The 16,012-nt window shown below is 42.4% G+C and overlaps 1 protein-coding gene and 1 long non-coding RNA gene across 3 annotated transcripts in view; one reads left to right on the top strand and one right to left on the bottom strand.

The window, feature by feature from the left end:
- Positions 1–16,012, top strand: part of LOC131202410 (solute carrier organic anion transporter family member 1A2-like) — a 39,484-nt gene that overhangs the window by 13,503 nt on the left and 9,969 nt on the right. The window contains exons 3-12 of the mRNA XM_058191358.1: positions 1,310–1,451; positions 2,154–2,286; positions 3,991–4,100; positions 5,812–5,958; positions 7,902–8,000; positions 9,762–9,995; positions 11,730–11,894; positions 12,024–12,219; positions 13,441–13,606; positions 15,647–15,831. Of these exons, the coding sequence (XP_058047341.1) occupies positions 1,310–1,451; positions 2,154–2,286; positions 3,991–4,100; positions 5,812–5,958; positions 7,902–8,000; positions 9,762–9,995; positions 11,730–11,894; positions 12,024–12,219; positions 13,441–13,606; positions 15,647–15,831 (1,577 nt within the window). The remainder of the gene's footprint in view (positions 1–1,309; positions 1,452–2,153; positions 2,287–3,990; positions 4,101–5,811; positions 5,959–7,901; positions 8,001–9,761; positions 9,996–11,729; positions 11,895–12,023; positions 12,220–13,440; positions 13,607–15,646; positions 15,832–16,012) is intronic.
- LOC131202411 (uncharacterized) overlaps positions 1–16,012 on the bottom strand; it is a 38,257-nt gene that overhangs the window by 19,333 nt on the left and 2,912 nt on the right. The gene's annotated exons all lie outside the window — the stretch shown is intronic.

Here is a 16,012-nt window from a genome sequence, read left to right as displayed (position 1 = left end):
CCCCCCACCTCGCTGTTCTACTTACCAGAAAAGGCTTCTTAATCCTCCTTTTTCAGTGCTGTGCGGTAGCACATGTTCACATGAAGCGAACCAGTAGCAAAGCGAACCGGTAGCAGCATTTCACCCCTGATGGGGTTGTTCCTCATTTAAGGTTCACAGCAACTATAGGAGAGCGTGCCCGGCCTGCTTTGTGTCTACTTGGAGCCCATAGAATCATATGGTTTGATGGGACCTTGGAAGTCCTCTAGTCTAATCCCCTGCCCGAGGCAGGAAACCTTATACCATCCTTGACAAATATTGTCCAATCTTTTCTTGAAAACCTCCAGTAATGGAACACCCTCAACTATGGGAAGAAATCTGTTCAATTGGTTAATTGATCTCACTATCAGGAAATTTCTCCTTTATTCTAGACTAGATCTCTCCAGTGGTGGAATTCAAATTTTTTTTACTACCAGTTCTGTGGGCGTTGCTTGGTGGGTGTGATGTGGCTTGGTGGGTGTGGCAGGGGAAGGATCCTGCAAAATCCCCATTCCCACTCCACTCCAGGGTAAGGATACCGCAAAATCCCCATTCCCACCCCACTCTGGGGCCAGCCAGAGGGGGTATTTGCCGGTTCTCCAAACTACTCAAAATTTCTGCTACCAGTTCTCCAACCTGACAGAAATTGCTAAATTTCACCCCTGGCTCTCTTCCTGATAATTTTCTATTCGTTACTTCTTGTCCTGTCCTCAGGTGCTTTGGAGAACAAGTTGACCCGTTCTTCTCTCTGAAAGCCCCTCAAGTACTGGAAGACTTTTGGACTTCTTGCTTGAGAAAGATAAAAATGAAATTTAGACTTTAGGATTTGATGATTAGGTTTGTTATGGTTATAGAGGTATTGTGTATTTTTATTGCCACTATTAGACATGCATGCTGTATATTCTTTTATGTTATTGCTTACACTGAAGAGTAAGAGATTATTTTGTTGTATACTTTTAATGTTATTTTGATTGTCTAATTAGTTTATTTTATATGTTGTTTTTGTACTTTTGTTTAATCTAGAGTAAGAAGCTACTTTATTATTTATTTGTACTGTTATTTTTTTCCTCCCTTTTCATGCCCTTTCCGCCTATTTTTCCTTCTTTCTATTATTTTGTATTTTATCTCTCCTTGAAACTTTACAAAATAGATTTTTAAAAAAAAAGTGAATGAGAGAGAGAGAGAGATTGTTCCCAGCCCAAATCCATTGAATGGGGAAAAAACCCACACTTTGCATTCCAGTAAATTTGGTGTGATTAATTCCCGGTTGATTTTCCTCTTTTCCTTCTAGGTATTTTTAATATTATTGTATTTAGCCTATCTGACCAAGACTATGAGTGGAGCGTACATAAACAGCATGCTGACTCAGATCGAGAGGCGTTTCAACATCCCTGCCTATCTGGTTGGAGTTATCAATGGAGCCTTCGAAATGGGTAGGCAAATAGATGGACCTGTCGAATGGTTTGAATAGAATAGAACAACAGAGGTGGAAGGGACCTTGGAGGTCTTCTAGTCCAACCCCTGCCCAGGCAGGAAACCCTTCACTGCTTCAGACAAATGGTTATCCAATCTTTTCTTAAAAACTAGTGTTGGAGCATTCACAACTTCTGGAGACAAGTTGTTCCACTGGTTAATTATTCTCATTGTTAGGAAATTTCTCCTTAGTTTTCGGTTGCTTCTCTCCTTGTTTAGTTTCCATCCATTGCTTCTTGTCCTGCCTTTGGAGAATAGTTGACTCCCTCTTCTTTGTGGCAGCCCCTGAGATATTGGAACACTGTTATCATGTCTCCCCCAGTCCTTCTTTTCTATAAACTAGACATACCCAGTTCCTGCAACCGTTCTTCATATGTTTTAGCCTCCAGTCCCCTAATCCAGTGGTGGGTTGCTATTGGTTCGCCCCGGTTTGGGTGAACTGGTAGCAGAAGTGGCGGGAGGCTCCGCCCACCCACCCGGATGTCATCAAATATACTCTGTGCATGCACAGAAGTGGCACATGAGCAAACCAGTAGCAAAGGTAAGTGAAACCCACCCCTGCCCTAATTATCTTCGTTGCTCTTCTCTGTATTTTTTCTAGACTAGAGTCTCAACATCTTTTTTACAAATCTATTTGTACCTCACCTAGTTTATTTCTACAGGTGACCTACTGGTGATCGTTTTTGTGAGTTACTTGGGATCAAAACTTCACAGGCCACGCATGATTGGGCTTGGATGTGCAGCCATGGGTTTGGGATGTGTTTTGATAGCACTGCCTCATTTTCTAATGGGGAGGTAAGTTCCTAATCTTATCTAATTCTCACATGGATAAGTCCTCGACATACAACCACAGTTGGGAGGAGAATTTCCATTGCTAACCAAGTGGGTGTTAAGGGACCTGTGTCTGATTTTATGAACTTTTTTTTGGCCATGGTTGGTAAGTGAATCCCCGTGGTTGTTAAGTGAATCACACAGTCATTAAGTAAACCCATCTTGCCCCATTGACTTGGTTGGGAAGGTCACATGACCCTGGGATGCTGCAAATATGTTGTAAATACAATGTGACAATGACAAAATGTGTATGGTGTTGTCACATCACCAAATGTAGGCTTTATTAGGTAAAGGTAAAGGTTCCCCTTGCACATATGTGCTAGTCATTCCTGACTCTAGGAGGTGGTGCTCATCTCCGTTTCAAAGCTGAAGAGCCAGCGCTGTCTGAAGACGCCTCCATGGTCATGTGGATGGCATGACTAAACAACAAAGGTGCACGGAATGCTGTTACCTTCCCACCAAAGGTGGTCCCTATTTTTCTACTTGCATTTTTTACCTGCTTTCGAACTGCTAGGTTGGCAGAAACTGGGACAAGTAACGGGAACTCACCCTGTTACGCAGCACTAGGGATTCAAACTGCTGATCTTTCAATTGACACGTCTTAGCCACTGAGCCACCACGACCCTCATACTTGCCTTTCATACTTGCATATTATTATATTTAGCTATTTAGCTATATTTAACAGTAGATATCTGTTGCATCAGAGGTGGGTTTCAGCAGGTTCTGACCAGTTCTGGAAAACCAGTAGCGGAAATTTTGAGTCGTTCGGAGAACCCGTAGTAAAAATTCTGACTGGCCCCGCACCACATCTATTCTCTGCCTCCTAAATCCCAGCTGATCAGGAGGAAATGGGGATTTTCCAGTATCCTTCCCCTGGATTGGGGACGGAATGGAGATTTTACAATATCTTTTCCCTGGAATGGGTTGGGAATGGAGATTTTCTAGTATCCTTCCCCTGGAGTGGGGAGGGAATGAAGATTTTACGGTATCCTTCCTCTGCCACGCCCACCAAGCCACGCCCACCAAGCCATGCCACACCCACCAAGCCACACCCACAGAACCGGTAGTAAAAAAATTTGAAACCTACCACTGAGTTGCATGTATGTCAGCTATGTGGTCTGTGTCATGTCATTGAAATGCATTGTTTCTCGTCTCCTCCTCTTTCTCTCACATCCCCAAAACTGATGATCTCCATTCATTCTTGTTCTGGGTTGCTAATTTTGTAAATAAAACCTTTGGAGGAATAAATAATTCAGTAAATATTTCACAGGAGATAGGATCAGAAAGTCAAATATATCCAAGCAGTTAAGTATCAATATTTCCTTTTACAGACTGATAACACATTCACCCAAAAGTATCCAATGCAAGTGATGATGTTATAACTCAACTTAATATCACTGTATGCAAAAAATGCAGAATGATATATGTTGAGTACTTCGTATTTGTTCTCTGTGGACATCTGTGCTCCCTTAAAAAATCTTAAGTCTCTTGCAGGACCACCGCTAAATCAATCTTCATGGATTTTAAGTGTGATTCTGTTGAATAGATGGATGAATAGATGATACCCTGAATTTCACTACTAAAACTTGCCCATGGACTCCCCTACCCACGCAGAAAAATGAACATACCCTAGTGCTATTTTTTAAAACAATTTATTTTGATTGACAGGTACCAGTATGAAACCACTGCTTCCTCTTCTGAAAATGCTTCTTCAAGTATGGCAGTTTGCCTTGCAAATCAAAGTGACGTGTCCCAATCTCCCTTGTTACCTTCAAAAGGTAAAGTTCCCCTTTTGGTCCGTTTAGCTTCCTCGACATTACTTCCCTGTCTCAGTGGTAGAAGGAGATCAGAGCAACTAAAGCGTAAACAAGCCTCTTTGACTGATAATTACAGATTAAGAGAGTTGGAAGAGACCTTGTAGATGATCTAGTCCAACCCAGATTGTTGAGGACCCAGATTGTTGGGGGCAATAAGTTGACTTTGTATATAAATATACAAATAGGATGAAGACTATTGCTAACATAGTGTAAGCCACCCTGAATCTTCTGAGAAGGGTGGGATATAAATGCAAATTAAAAAAAAAACCTACTGCCCAAGCAGACCCTACGCCATTTCTGACAGATGGCAGCCCAGTCTCTTTTTGAAAGCTTCCAGTGATGAAGCTCCCACAACTTCTGAAGGAAACTTCTATTCCATGGGTGGATTGCTCTCCCTGTCAGAAAATTTCTCCTTATTTCCAGGTTGAATCTCTCCTTATTCACTTTCCATCCGTTATTCCTTGTCTGGCCTTCAGGTGCTTTGTAAGATAGCTTGACCCTCTCCTCTCTGTGGCAGCCCCTCAAATATTGGAAGACTGCTATCATGTCTCCCCTGGTCCTTCTCTTCACTAGACTAGCCATGCCCAGTTCCTGCAACCGTTCATTGTATATTTTAGCCTCCAGTCCCCTAATCGTCTTGGTTGCTCTTCTCTGCACTCTTTCTAGAGTCTCAACATCTTTTTTATAGTGTTTTATATAATGTTCAGATAGTGTTTAATGCTTTATAGCATTAATTAACATTAGTCCAGTTGAGTTTGACAGTTGTTATCATTAGGTTTCTTGGATCCTTTGTGACATCATAGCAAGTCAGCCAATAACTGTAGGAGAAGTAAAGCAGAGCCCGGGGGCAGAGTCAAGAGAGAGCTCAGCCTAAAATCATTGCGTGTCCACAAATGTTCCAAGTCCAGCCCCTCTTGAACTTAGTTAACACTAGTGCCATTTTAGTGCTGACCGTTAGTTGACTAGATTCTTGTGTGTAGGCTTGATCAATAAATCTTCTTAACTGAAACTTAACATATGGTCCTCATTCTTTGTGCCTGACAATAGTAGCCAGAATGGCCATTCATGCCATCGTTAGCAAGGAAGCCAATAGTAGCAGGTAGTCTTCAACTTACGACCACAATGGAGCCCAAAATTTCTGTTGCTAAGTGAGGCATATGTTAAGTGAATTTTGCCCCATTTTATGACCTTTCTTGTCACCGTTGTAAAGTGAATCACTGCAGTTGTTAAGTTAGTAACGCGGTTTTTAAATGAATATGGTTTCCCCATTGATTTTGCTTGTCAGAAGGTCACAAAAGACAACGGCATGATGTCGGGATACTAGAACCGTCATAAAGATGGATCAGTTGCTAAGTATCTGAATTTTGATCATGGGGATGCCACAACAGTCATAAGTGTGAAAAACAATCATGCATTGCTTTTTTCATTGCTGTGGTAATTTTGAACAGCCGGTAAACAAATTGTTGTAAATCAAGGACTATCTCTGTTCCCTTGTACACCGAAGAAGGAAAGTAGAATATACTGTGCAAACAATATTCACAGATAATTTTTGTGGCTGATGCATATCTATTTCCTCACTGATCAATGAAAAGCATCAACAGCTTTACTTCTATGAACATCCTCCTCACGGAGTTTTCGATTTATTGTTTCCGCTTATTCTTGCCCTTTTTAGAATGTGAGGAACAAGAAGGATCTTTGATGTGGGTATCTGTGCTGATAGGAAACATAATACGAGGAATAGGTGAAACTCCCATCACGCCTTTAGGCATCTCCTACGTAGAAGATTTTGCAAGATCAGAAAATTCTCCATTCTACATAGGTAAGCCTGCAAGTGTCCACATATCATATTTTTTAAAAACCTTTTTTTAAAAAAAAGGCTTTTATAACCGAGGAGGAAGAAATGTATCATAACTCCCAGCTGTCTCAGCCAACAAAGGATGCTGGGATTTTTCACTTTAGCTAAGTAGTAGATTTCCAGTGCCATCACAGTGCTCAGAAGGAAATACAATTTATTTATACAGATAGCCCTTGAGTTATGATGGCAGTTGGAGTTGGAATTTCCATTGTTAAGTGATGCAGTCATAACCCACGACGTCTTAGCGACAACAACCCCAATAATCCCCATTGCCGTTGTTAAGCAATAATTGTGGGTCATTAAGCAGGACCTCACGGGATTCTGAATTTGACTTCCTGCCGCTCCCAATAAGCAACGTCAAATGGGGAAGCTGGAAGGAAATTGTAAGTCTCAGTCATGGCAACACTGTTGTAGCCTGTTAGCCGCCGTCTCCTCCAGCAGCTGAATCAGAGGGGGAAGCATGGGAGTCAGTGTCACCATTAAGGCAACCTGAGAGCTCCAAGGGAGAAGAGTGAATGGAGCTGACTTTGCTTGTCAGAAGATCGCAAGAGGGGATCACGTGACCCCGGGACATTGCAGCCATCATAAATATGAACCAGTTGTCAAACATCCGAATGTAAATCATGTGACCATAGGGAGGCTGCAAAAGTCATAAGTGTGAAAAATGGTCATAAGTCACTTTTTTTCAGTGCCACTGTAACTTTGAACTATCAGTAAAGGAACTGTTTTAAGTAGAAGGGCTATCTGTACAGTCACTAAATGAATGGACATAACTCAAGGACTATGTGCAATTACATTAATGAATTTACAGAATTCAGTATCATATATAATCCAGTCAGCCACTAACCTAGTTAAATGTCTGCTGTTCCTTCGAGCAGCACACAATTACCTGTCATGTCCCACCCACCCCCCACACTCCGACGAACGAGTCAAGGAAGTCCGTGACAAACTTGCCAATGAAGCCTCTGCAGCTTGCCAAGTTCCTTTGAGGTTAATCAGGGCAGGCAGGAGTCCAAGTTGTGACTTCAGCGATAGGGTCCGGTATCAGCAAACTCGATAAGACTTTGCTTGACTCAAGGTTGGAATGCCAAAAGCAGGTCCTTTATATAGGCTGTGGGGTGTAGCTCCATGACTCAGCATTTATCCAGGCCTGCCCCACCCCTCCTTCTGCTGGCGTCGCCTCTCAGATCTCCAGAAGCAAGGGTCCTCCCAATCTGAATTGTCTTCAGCTGGATCTGCTGGCAGCTTCTGGGAAAGGGAGGGGTCAGAGGGAGTAAGGCCGAGTAATTCCAGCACCTGGCTGCCTTCCTGCTCTGACGGCTGAGCCAAAGGAACACACGCTGTACGAGTGAGGTTTATTGGGTTTGTCCTCCCACTCCTGGAATCCTCTCCGGGCATGGGGCCAGGGCCGGGGGCTGGAGGCATGACAGGCCGTTCATCTTCATTATCAGACTCGGAGTCTGATAAAAGGCCCGGTTGGAGACGGGAGGAGCCCCGCTGAGGAGAGGAGGGAGGACGAGTCACAACATTATCTGAGTAGCTGTGGTATCTAGATAGCAATAGCACTTAGACTTATATACCGCTTTATAGTGCTTTTAGAGCCCTCTCTAAGCGGTTTTACAGAGTCAGCCTATTGCCTCCAACAATCTGGGTCCTCATTTTACCGACCTCAGAAGGATGGAAGGCTGAGTCAGCCTTGAGCCTGATGGGATTTGAACTGCCAAATTGCAGGCAACCAGCAGTCAGCAGAAGTGGCCTGCAGTACTGCACTCTAACCACTGCGCCACCGAGATACTTTGTTAGAACGCAGAAAAATGTGTTCTGACATTGCAGTGCCAGCTTGGCTGCTTATGTAGATGAATGCAATTAACTCTTTTAACATGTCTGAATCTTTTCCACTCCTTTAGGCTGTCTACAAATAGCAACTGTCTTAGGGCCTTTACTTGGTTTAATGATTGGCTCCTATTGTGCCCAGTTGTACGTGGATATTGGATTCATAAACCTGGGTAAGACAATTGGTCAGCAAAATCTGTAAGCGTCAATCCCAGAAAAACGAATTCCATGCATGCCATTCTGACATGTCCAATTTGGGAGGGTTAGTGTCTTTAAAACCAGTTGTTAACAGTGACTATTTTCACTTTGCTTTGTCGTGAATGGAAATGTAGCGGCCTGATTATTAGGGTCAACATGAGTCATCCTGGATCCATCACTGACCTTGGACAGTGATGTCATGATACTGTAAATGGTTGATTTTGACCTTCCACATTGGCTTTACTGATATTTTGAACCCCAAACCTAATTTATTCCATGTTGGCTAGAAATGATAAGAGTTGATGTTCTCCTAAACATCTGGAGAGCAGCATCACTCTGATATATGAAAAAGCTACATAACTACATATATTGTGTCTGTCTGTCTGTCTGTCTGTCTGTCTGTCTATCTACCTACCTACCTACCTACCTACCTACCTACCTACCTACCTACCTACCTATCTATCTATCTATCTATCTATCTATCTATCTATCTAATCATCTATCTATCTATCTATCTATCTATCTATCTATCTATCTATCTATCTATCTATCTATCTATCTATCTATCTATCTATCTATCTATCTATTATCTATCTTTCTATCTATCTATCTATCTATCTATCTATCTATCTATCTATTATCTATCTATCTATCTATCTATCTATCTATCTATCTATCTATCTATCCATCTAATCATCTATTATCTATCTATCTATCTATCTATCTATCTATCTATCTATTATCTATCTTTCTATCTATCTATCTATTATCTATCTATCTATCTATCTATCTATCTATCTATCTATCTATCTATCTATCTATCTATTATCTATCTATCTTTCTATCTATCTATCTATCTATCTATCTATCTATCTATCTATCTATCTATCTATCTATCTATCTAATCATCTATCTATTATCTATCTATCTATCGATCCATTTGTCCAGTCATCTGTCCATGTCTCTCTCTGTCTCTCTCTCTGTCTGTCTCTCTGTGTCTCTCATAGTACAGAGCTATTGCAGAAGGGAATCAGTATTAGTCAATGCCAGTAGCACTTTTTCTGACCAGATTTTATTGAACGGCATAAATTTCTGCAAGAAACAATTTATTTCCTCTGATGCCATGATCACGTTAACCAAGTTAAGTATAGAGCCAAACACAGAACTGGGAAACACAGAGCCAAGTTTCTCATTCTTAGCAACTTCCAGATGGATGGACTTCAACTCCCAGAACTCCCCAACCAGTTTGGCCTTTGCTGAGAATTCTGGAAGCTGAAGTTCACACAACTGGAAGTTTCCCAGCCTGGTGCTAGCTTTCCCATATTCCAGGGGCCACCTTTCCTCTAACACAGGGGTGTCCAAACTTGGCTGCTTGAAGAGTGGTGGACTTCAACTCCCAGAATTCCCCAGCCAGCATGAGCTATAAATATGAGCAAGTTGCTGGCTGGAGAATTCTGGGAGTTGAAGTCCACCACTCTTCAAGGGGCCAAGTTTGGACATCCCTGCTCTAACACATTTGCAGAGAAGCAGTACTCACAAAAATGGCTTAAAAGCAAAAAGAAAGCTGAGTAAATATTTAAAAAGTGGGAGCTCTTTGCTGAAGATAAAAATTCATAAAGAATGAAGACATTGGTAACCGCTCTCTCTCCATTGCCTCTACCTTCCCTCTCCCTATAAATGTACCCCACACAACCCCTAAGCCTAACAAATGACTCTTAATCTTTCTTTTTCACCAGAGGAGGTGATGATAAACCTCATGGATGCCCGTTGGGTTGGTGCTTGGTGGCTGGGAGTTCTAGTATGTGCCTTTGCAAATTTCCTTGTTGCAATCCCTTTCTGCTTCTTGCCCAAGACTCTGATCAAAGAAGGGGAAGAAAACAATGCGGATGTAACAGCCAAGAGAAACAAATCCCTCCTACAAGCAGAAAACACCAGCCAGGCTAAAATAAAACTACGCGAACTTTCCAAGGGTGAGCAAAACAAACAAACAAACAAACAAACAAACAAACCCCCCAAACACATAATCCTTCAAATCCCAGTCAATAACAAATATACAACAGTGGATCAAAGTTTTTGGTTTTTAAAAAAAACAACTGAAGATGATGGCCTTTCCTTTTCTTTTTCCCCCAAACATTTTTATTAGATTATGAAATATTATAAAATGCAAAATACAAAAGTAAATAAAAGAGCAGTCAAAGGGGAGGGGAAGGGCGATAGAGAAATGAAGAAATGTAGGGAAAAGAAAAGTAAAGTAAAGTAAAGAAAAAAAAAGAAAAGAAAAGAAAAGAAAAGAAAAGAAAAGAAAAGAAAAGAAAAAGCACTGACTTCCGACTCTCTCTGTTGTAGTAGAATAGGGCATTAATATCAAATCACAGCTTTTTGCTTTCCCATAATAATAATAAGAACAAGTCATTCTTATGAAGTTCTAGCAATTTAATTTAGGAAACCCAAAGTTAAAGTTATATTCTTTTCCATATCAAGCACGAAATTCAGAAGTGGAATTAAGTGTGTGTGGGCGGGGAGAAACATAAATACTTTTATTTCCACATGGATGATGGGCTTTTCTTGACCGAAACACTTTAAATAATTTAATAATAAATTGATGTGAACCAGGGGTGAAATCCTCCCGGTTCGGACCAGTTTGGGCGATCCGGTAGCGATTATGGCAGGTGGTTTGGAGAACCGATAGCAATGGTAGCGTGAGGCTCCGCCCACCCACCTGGGTGTCATTACTTCCTGTTTTTAAAAGGTTAAAAAAAAGGTTTTGACAACCGCGCACCACAGCTGTGATCCTTGGAGCCTTTTTTTACCTTTTAAAAGCATTTTTTACAACCTATTGCCTGAATAGGTTGTTAAAAAAATGCTTTTAAAAGGTAAAAAAAGGCTCCAAGGATCACAGCTGTGGCACTCGTTCGTTGGAGCCTATTTTTTACGGGGGTGGGGGAGTCTGTTTTTGCTCCCAGCAGGCTTCCCTGAAGCATGCTAGGCAAAAAGAGGGTGTGGGGTTTTTTTCGTTTTTGAGAGAGTGAGAAAGAGAAAGAAAGAAAGAAAGAAAGAAAGAAAGAAAGAAAGAAAGAAAGAAAGAAAGAAAGAGAAAGAAGGAAAAAGAGGGAGGGAGGGAAGGAAGGAAGGAAGGAAGGAAGGAAAGAAAGAAAAAGGAGAGGAAGGAAGGACAACTAACCTGGCACTAGACACAGCTTCAGAGGATAATCCAGGGCTGGAAGGAACCTGGAGGTCGTCTAGTCCAACCCTGCTCCAGCAGGACATGGTTAGTGAGTTTCTGTCTTTTGATTCTCCCAGTCACATGGTTACGTAGCCATGCCCACTCAGTCACATGACCCCACCACCAAGCCACGCCCATAGAACCGGTAGCAAACAAAATTTAGATTTCACCTCTGATGTGAACTAATGGTCTCCTGGTTTCTAGCCTGTTGCTTTAACCACTAGACCAGTGGTGGGATTCAGCCTGTTCACATCACTTCGGGAGAACCGGTTGTTAACTTTCTGAGCAGTTGGGGAAACTGGTTGTTGGAAAAAATCATTAGGGCAGAGAACCGGTTGTTAAATTACTTGAATCCCACCACTGCACTAGACCAAACTGATTCCTATATATATATATATATAGAAGGTGTAGGAAGCAAAAATTCCATTGGAACCAAAGACCGCAAAGAAGCTGAGATCCTTTTCTTTGGTTTGGTTTCCAGATTTTGTTCCTTACCTGAAGAGTCTAGCTCACAATCGGGTTTACATGCTTTTCCTTTGCATTACCGTATTTCAATTCAGCGCTTGGATCGGGATGATTACTTTTATGCCCAAATACTTGGAACAGCAGTATGGAATCTCTGCATCGGACGCCATTTTCTACATAGGTAAAACCGAATAGATGTGTGTGGCAATGCGGGTGGCTGAGTGTGAATGTCAACAAGGGAGTCAAAAAAAACGGGCGAGAAGGTCTTGAGGGAATCCAAAAACCTGGTTTCCGCTGTCTCTTATTCTAGGTGTCTACAATTTACCAATCATATGTGCTGGATATTTTTTTGGAGGCCTGATGATGAAGAAGTTCAAGATAAACACATATCAAGCTGCCCACATAGGGTTTTGGAGTTCCTTGATTGAATATCTCATCTATTTCTCCGCTTTTGCTATGTTCTGCAAGAACAGTTCTGTTGCTGGTTTAAGTGTCTCTTATGAAGGGTACGTAGCTAATCCAACTTTTATTCAAGGTTGCTTCACAGGAGCCAATAATGTTGAGAATTTGGAGTTATTGGTCAATAACAATTTGTTTCATTCGTGAATTTGAAAAGGAACAAACCGTGTCTTCTTCAAGCACTAGAGGATTTTTTTAAAAAAAATTATTTTTTATTTGTCAATCGTATATAAAATAACAAGTGAAAGTATAAACATAATCTGGATACATGAAAAGAGTAAGTAAAAAGGAATATTAGGACAGGGATGGTAGGCATGCTGGTGCGCTTATGCACGCCCCTTACAGACCCCTTAGGAACGGGGTGAGGTCAACAGTAGACAGTTTAAGCTTAAAGTTTTGGGGGTTTGGGGAAGAAACTACAGAGTCAGGTAGTGCATTCCAGGCATTGACCACTCTATTACTGAAGTCATATTTTCTGCAATCGAGTTTGGAGCAGTTTACCTTGAGTTTATATCTTTTATTTGCTCGTGTATTCTTGTGGTTGAAGCTGAAGTAGTCATTTACAGGTAGGACATTGTGGTAGATAATTTTATGTACTATGCTTAAGTCAGATTGAGGTCTGCATAGTTCTAAGTTGTCTAAACCCAAAATTTGGAGTCTGGTGGCATAAGGCATTTTATTGTGAGCAGACGAATGGAGGACTCTTCTTGTGAAATATCTCTGGACTCTCTCAATTGTATTTATGTCCGATATACAGTGTGGGTTCCAGACAGATGAGCTGTATTCAAGGATTGGTCTAGCAAATGTTTTGTATGCTCTAGTTAGTAGTACAATATTACCAGAGAAGAAGCTACGCAAGATTAGATTAATAACTCTTAGTGCCTTTTTGGCAATGTTGTTACAGAGGGCTCTGGCGCTTAGATCTTTAGAAATGAGTACTCCAAGGTCCATTTGCAAACCAGTAGGGAAAATAAGTGAATACCACCTCTGACTGATTTGACGTTCTAATTCAAACAATCAAGATGAATTATTGAATGTCGACCAGTCGGCTGAATTACCCTATTCAAGTTGAAAGATAAGTCTTCCACAAAGTGGATCATCCAATCTGATATGGATTTGCTTAATTTCATATTACAATTCGTTAAATCGTCATCAAAACAGATCTGTGAAGCTGGCACTGAGCAAAGCCACCAAGCTTGTCATTGCCAAGAGGTTCTTCTCTTTGATTGCACGTTGCGTTCCGGTTCAACTTTGTGCATGTTTTTCAGGATAGAAGAACTGTCCTACACAGATGCATACTTGTATGCTGACTGTAACCGTCACTGCAATTGCTCTACAAAGACTTGGGACCCTGTTTGCGGGGAGAACGGCATTACTTATGTTTCATCATGCCTTGCTGGGTGTGGCGTATACAATGGAACTGGGAAAAACACAGTAAGGCATACAATGGATTTCAGGCAGCCTCAACCAACACAAATGGCTGTAGCTTACCAGTAATGCCCTTACTTTGGATACAATATGTATACAACGCAAAATTTTTTAGCAAGGGGTCCTCTACCTGGTTGCTGGGTGGGTGTGGCCATGGTGGGCGTGGCCTAGTGGGCCTCCTGCACCACGGTGGGGGAAGGGGGCATTTTTGCCCTCCCCAGGCTCCAGAGGCTTTTCTCGAGCCTCTGGGAGGGAGGAAATGGCCTCCCCAGGCTCCGGAGGCCCTCTGGAGGCCAGAAATGGGCCCATTTCCAGCCTTCCTGAACTTCCGGTAGGCCTGTTTTTTGCCCTCCCCGAGCCTCCGCATACGTCCTGCACTTACCTGCATCCAAAATAGGCAGCATGGGGGCTCCTGGAATGGGCAGGGCGGGGTGGGCGAGGCCGGTCAGGAGTGGGATTTGGGAGTTCTCCAAACTGCACAGAATCTTAGTTAGAGGTTCTCCCAAACCCCTGAGAACCCCCAGCAGCCCATCCCTGCATACAAGGTGTTTGGCGCAGTTTCTGTTAGTGAGAGCTTGGGTGAGCAGCCTTTAGAATATTCTTAAGATTCCCTGGGGCAAAGGTCTGATGAAGAGCAGTAACAGGGGATTCTCAAAGAGAGTGGACGTATTCTGTGAGAAATTAAGAAAGTGCCAGCTGAATAGAATAACACTTGTGCTGAAGAAGCAGTACTGGTTGCTGGTAGACATCCAGACCCAATTCAAGATGTTGATAGTGACCTCCAAAGTTCTGTATGGATTGAACCCTTGCTATCTTTGGGATGATCTGCTCTTCTCCTATAGTAGGGGTGTCAAACTCAATTTCCTTAAGGGCCGCATCAGGGTTGTGTTTGACCTCGGGGTGCTGGTGTGGGGGTAGGCATGGCCATCCAGGGTGTGGCCAGGGTGGGCATGGCCAGCTCAAATCACTCGTGTTGGGGCCACCTTTGGTGGCCAAGCGCTAAGGCAGGACTTCCCTTAGACCCTCCCTCACTCCTTCCTTCCTTCCTTCCTTCCTTCCTTCCTTCCTTCCTTCCTTCCTTCCTTCCTTCCTTCTTTCCTTCTTTTTCCTTCCCTCTTCATTCTCCTTTCTTTCTCCTTCCCCTCTTTCCTTCTTTTTCCTTCCTTGCATTCTTCCCATTTTTCCTTCTTTTTTGTTATCATTTTGTTATTCATTTAGTGACCATTTGAAGTAGTCCCCGACTTACAACTACCATGTTTTCCCAAAAATAAGATCCTGACTTATATTTTTTTGAACCCTGAAATAAGCGCTTGGTCTTTTTGCCATGCACTCAAAAGCCCGATGGGGCTTATTATCAGGGGATGTCTTATTTTGGGGGGAACAGGGTATTCATTTAGTGACCATTTGAAGTTACAAGAGCATTGAAAATAGTGACTTACGACCATTTTTCACACGACTGTTGCAGCATCCTCATGGTCACACGATTAAAATTCAGGCACTCGGCAACTGACTCATGTTTATGACAGTTGCAATGTCCTGGGATCATGCGATCACTTTTTATGACATTCTTACAACCAAGTCAATGGGGAAGTCAGATTCACTTAACAACTGTCAAGGATGGCTGTAAAATGGGGCGACACTCACTTAACAACTGTCTTGCTTAGCAACAGGAATGTGGGGCTCTGCCCTGCCAGTGATGTGAGAGCAGGGGTGAAACCCAGCAGGTTCTGACAGGTTCTGGAGAACCGGTAGCGGAAATTTTCAGTAGTTCGGAGAACCGGCAAATGCCACCTCTGGCTGGCCCCAGAGTGGGGTGGGAATGAAGATTTTGCAATATCCTTCCCCCAGGAGTGGGGATGGAATGGGGATTTTGCAGTATCCTTCCCCTGCCACGCCCACCAAGCCAAACCCACAGAACCGGTAGTAAAAAAAATTGGAGAGTGTTGGTATAGTTGAGACTATAATGCCAGCAACAATCTCCACTGGGGATTAAGAGCAAGCTACTCACAAAGCAACCTTAAATTGTTTCTGCTGATATTTTGACAGGTCCTTACAAACTGTTCCTGCATTTCAGCACCAGGATTTCTATTGGGAAATGGTTCGGCGCTGCCAGGACAATGCAACAGAGGGAAGACATGTGACACAATGCTGCATTATTTCTTAATTTTATCCTTAATCTGCTGTTTGATTTATTCATTTGGAGCCATGCCAGGTTACATGGTTCTCATAAGGTAAGAAGAGGAAGGGCAAAGCCTGTTTAAAAATCTAGTCTCAAATTGCTAGAATTAAGGGGAATATTTTCTCTGAGTGAGAGCAATCAATCAGTGGAACAGCTTGCCTCCAGAAGCTGTGGGTGCTCCAACACGGGCGATTTCTAAGAAGAGATTGGACAACCCTTTGTCCGGAAGGGTG

Source organism: Ahaetulla prasina, chromosome 7 (genome assembly GCF_028640845.1).
Source record: "Ahaetulla prasina isolate Xishuangbanna chromosome 7, ASM2864084v1, whole genome shotgun sequence".
Classification (NCBI taxonomy): domain Eukaryota; kingdom Metazoa; phylum Chordata; class Lepidosauria; order Squamata; family Colubridae; genus Ahaetulla; species Ahaetulla prasina.
Note: the sequence above shows the minus strand (reverse complement) of the source record. Positions and strands in the feature narration are given on the sequence as shown.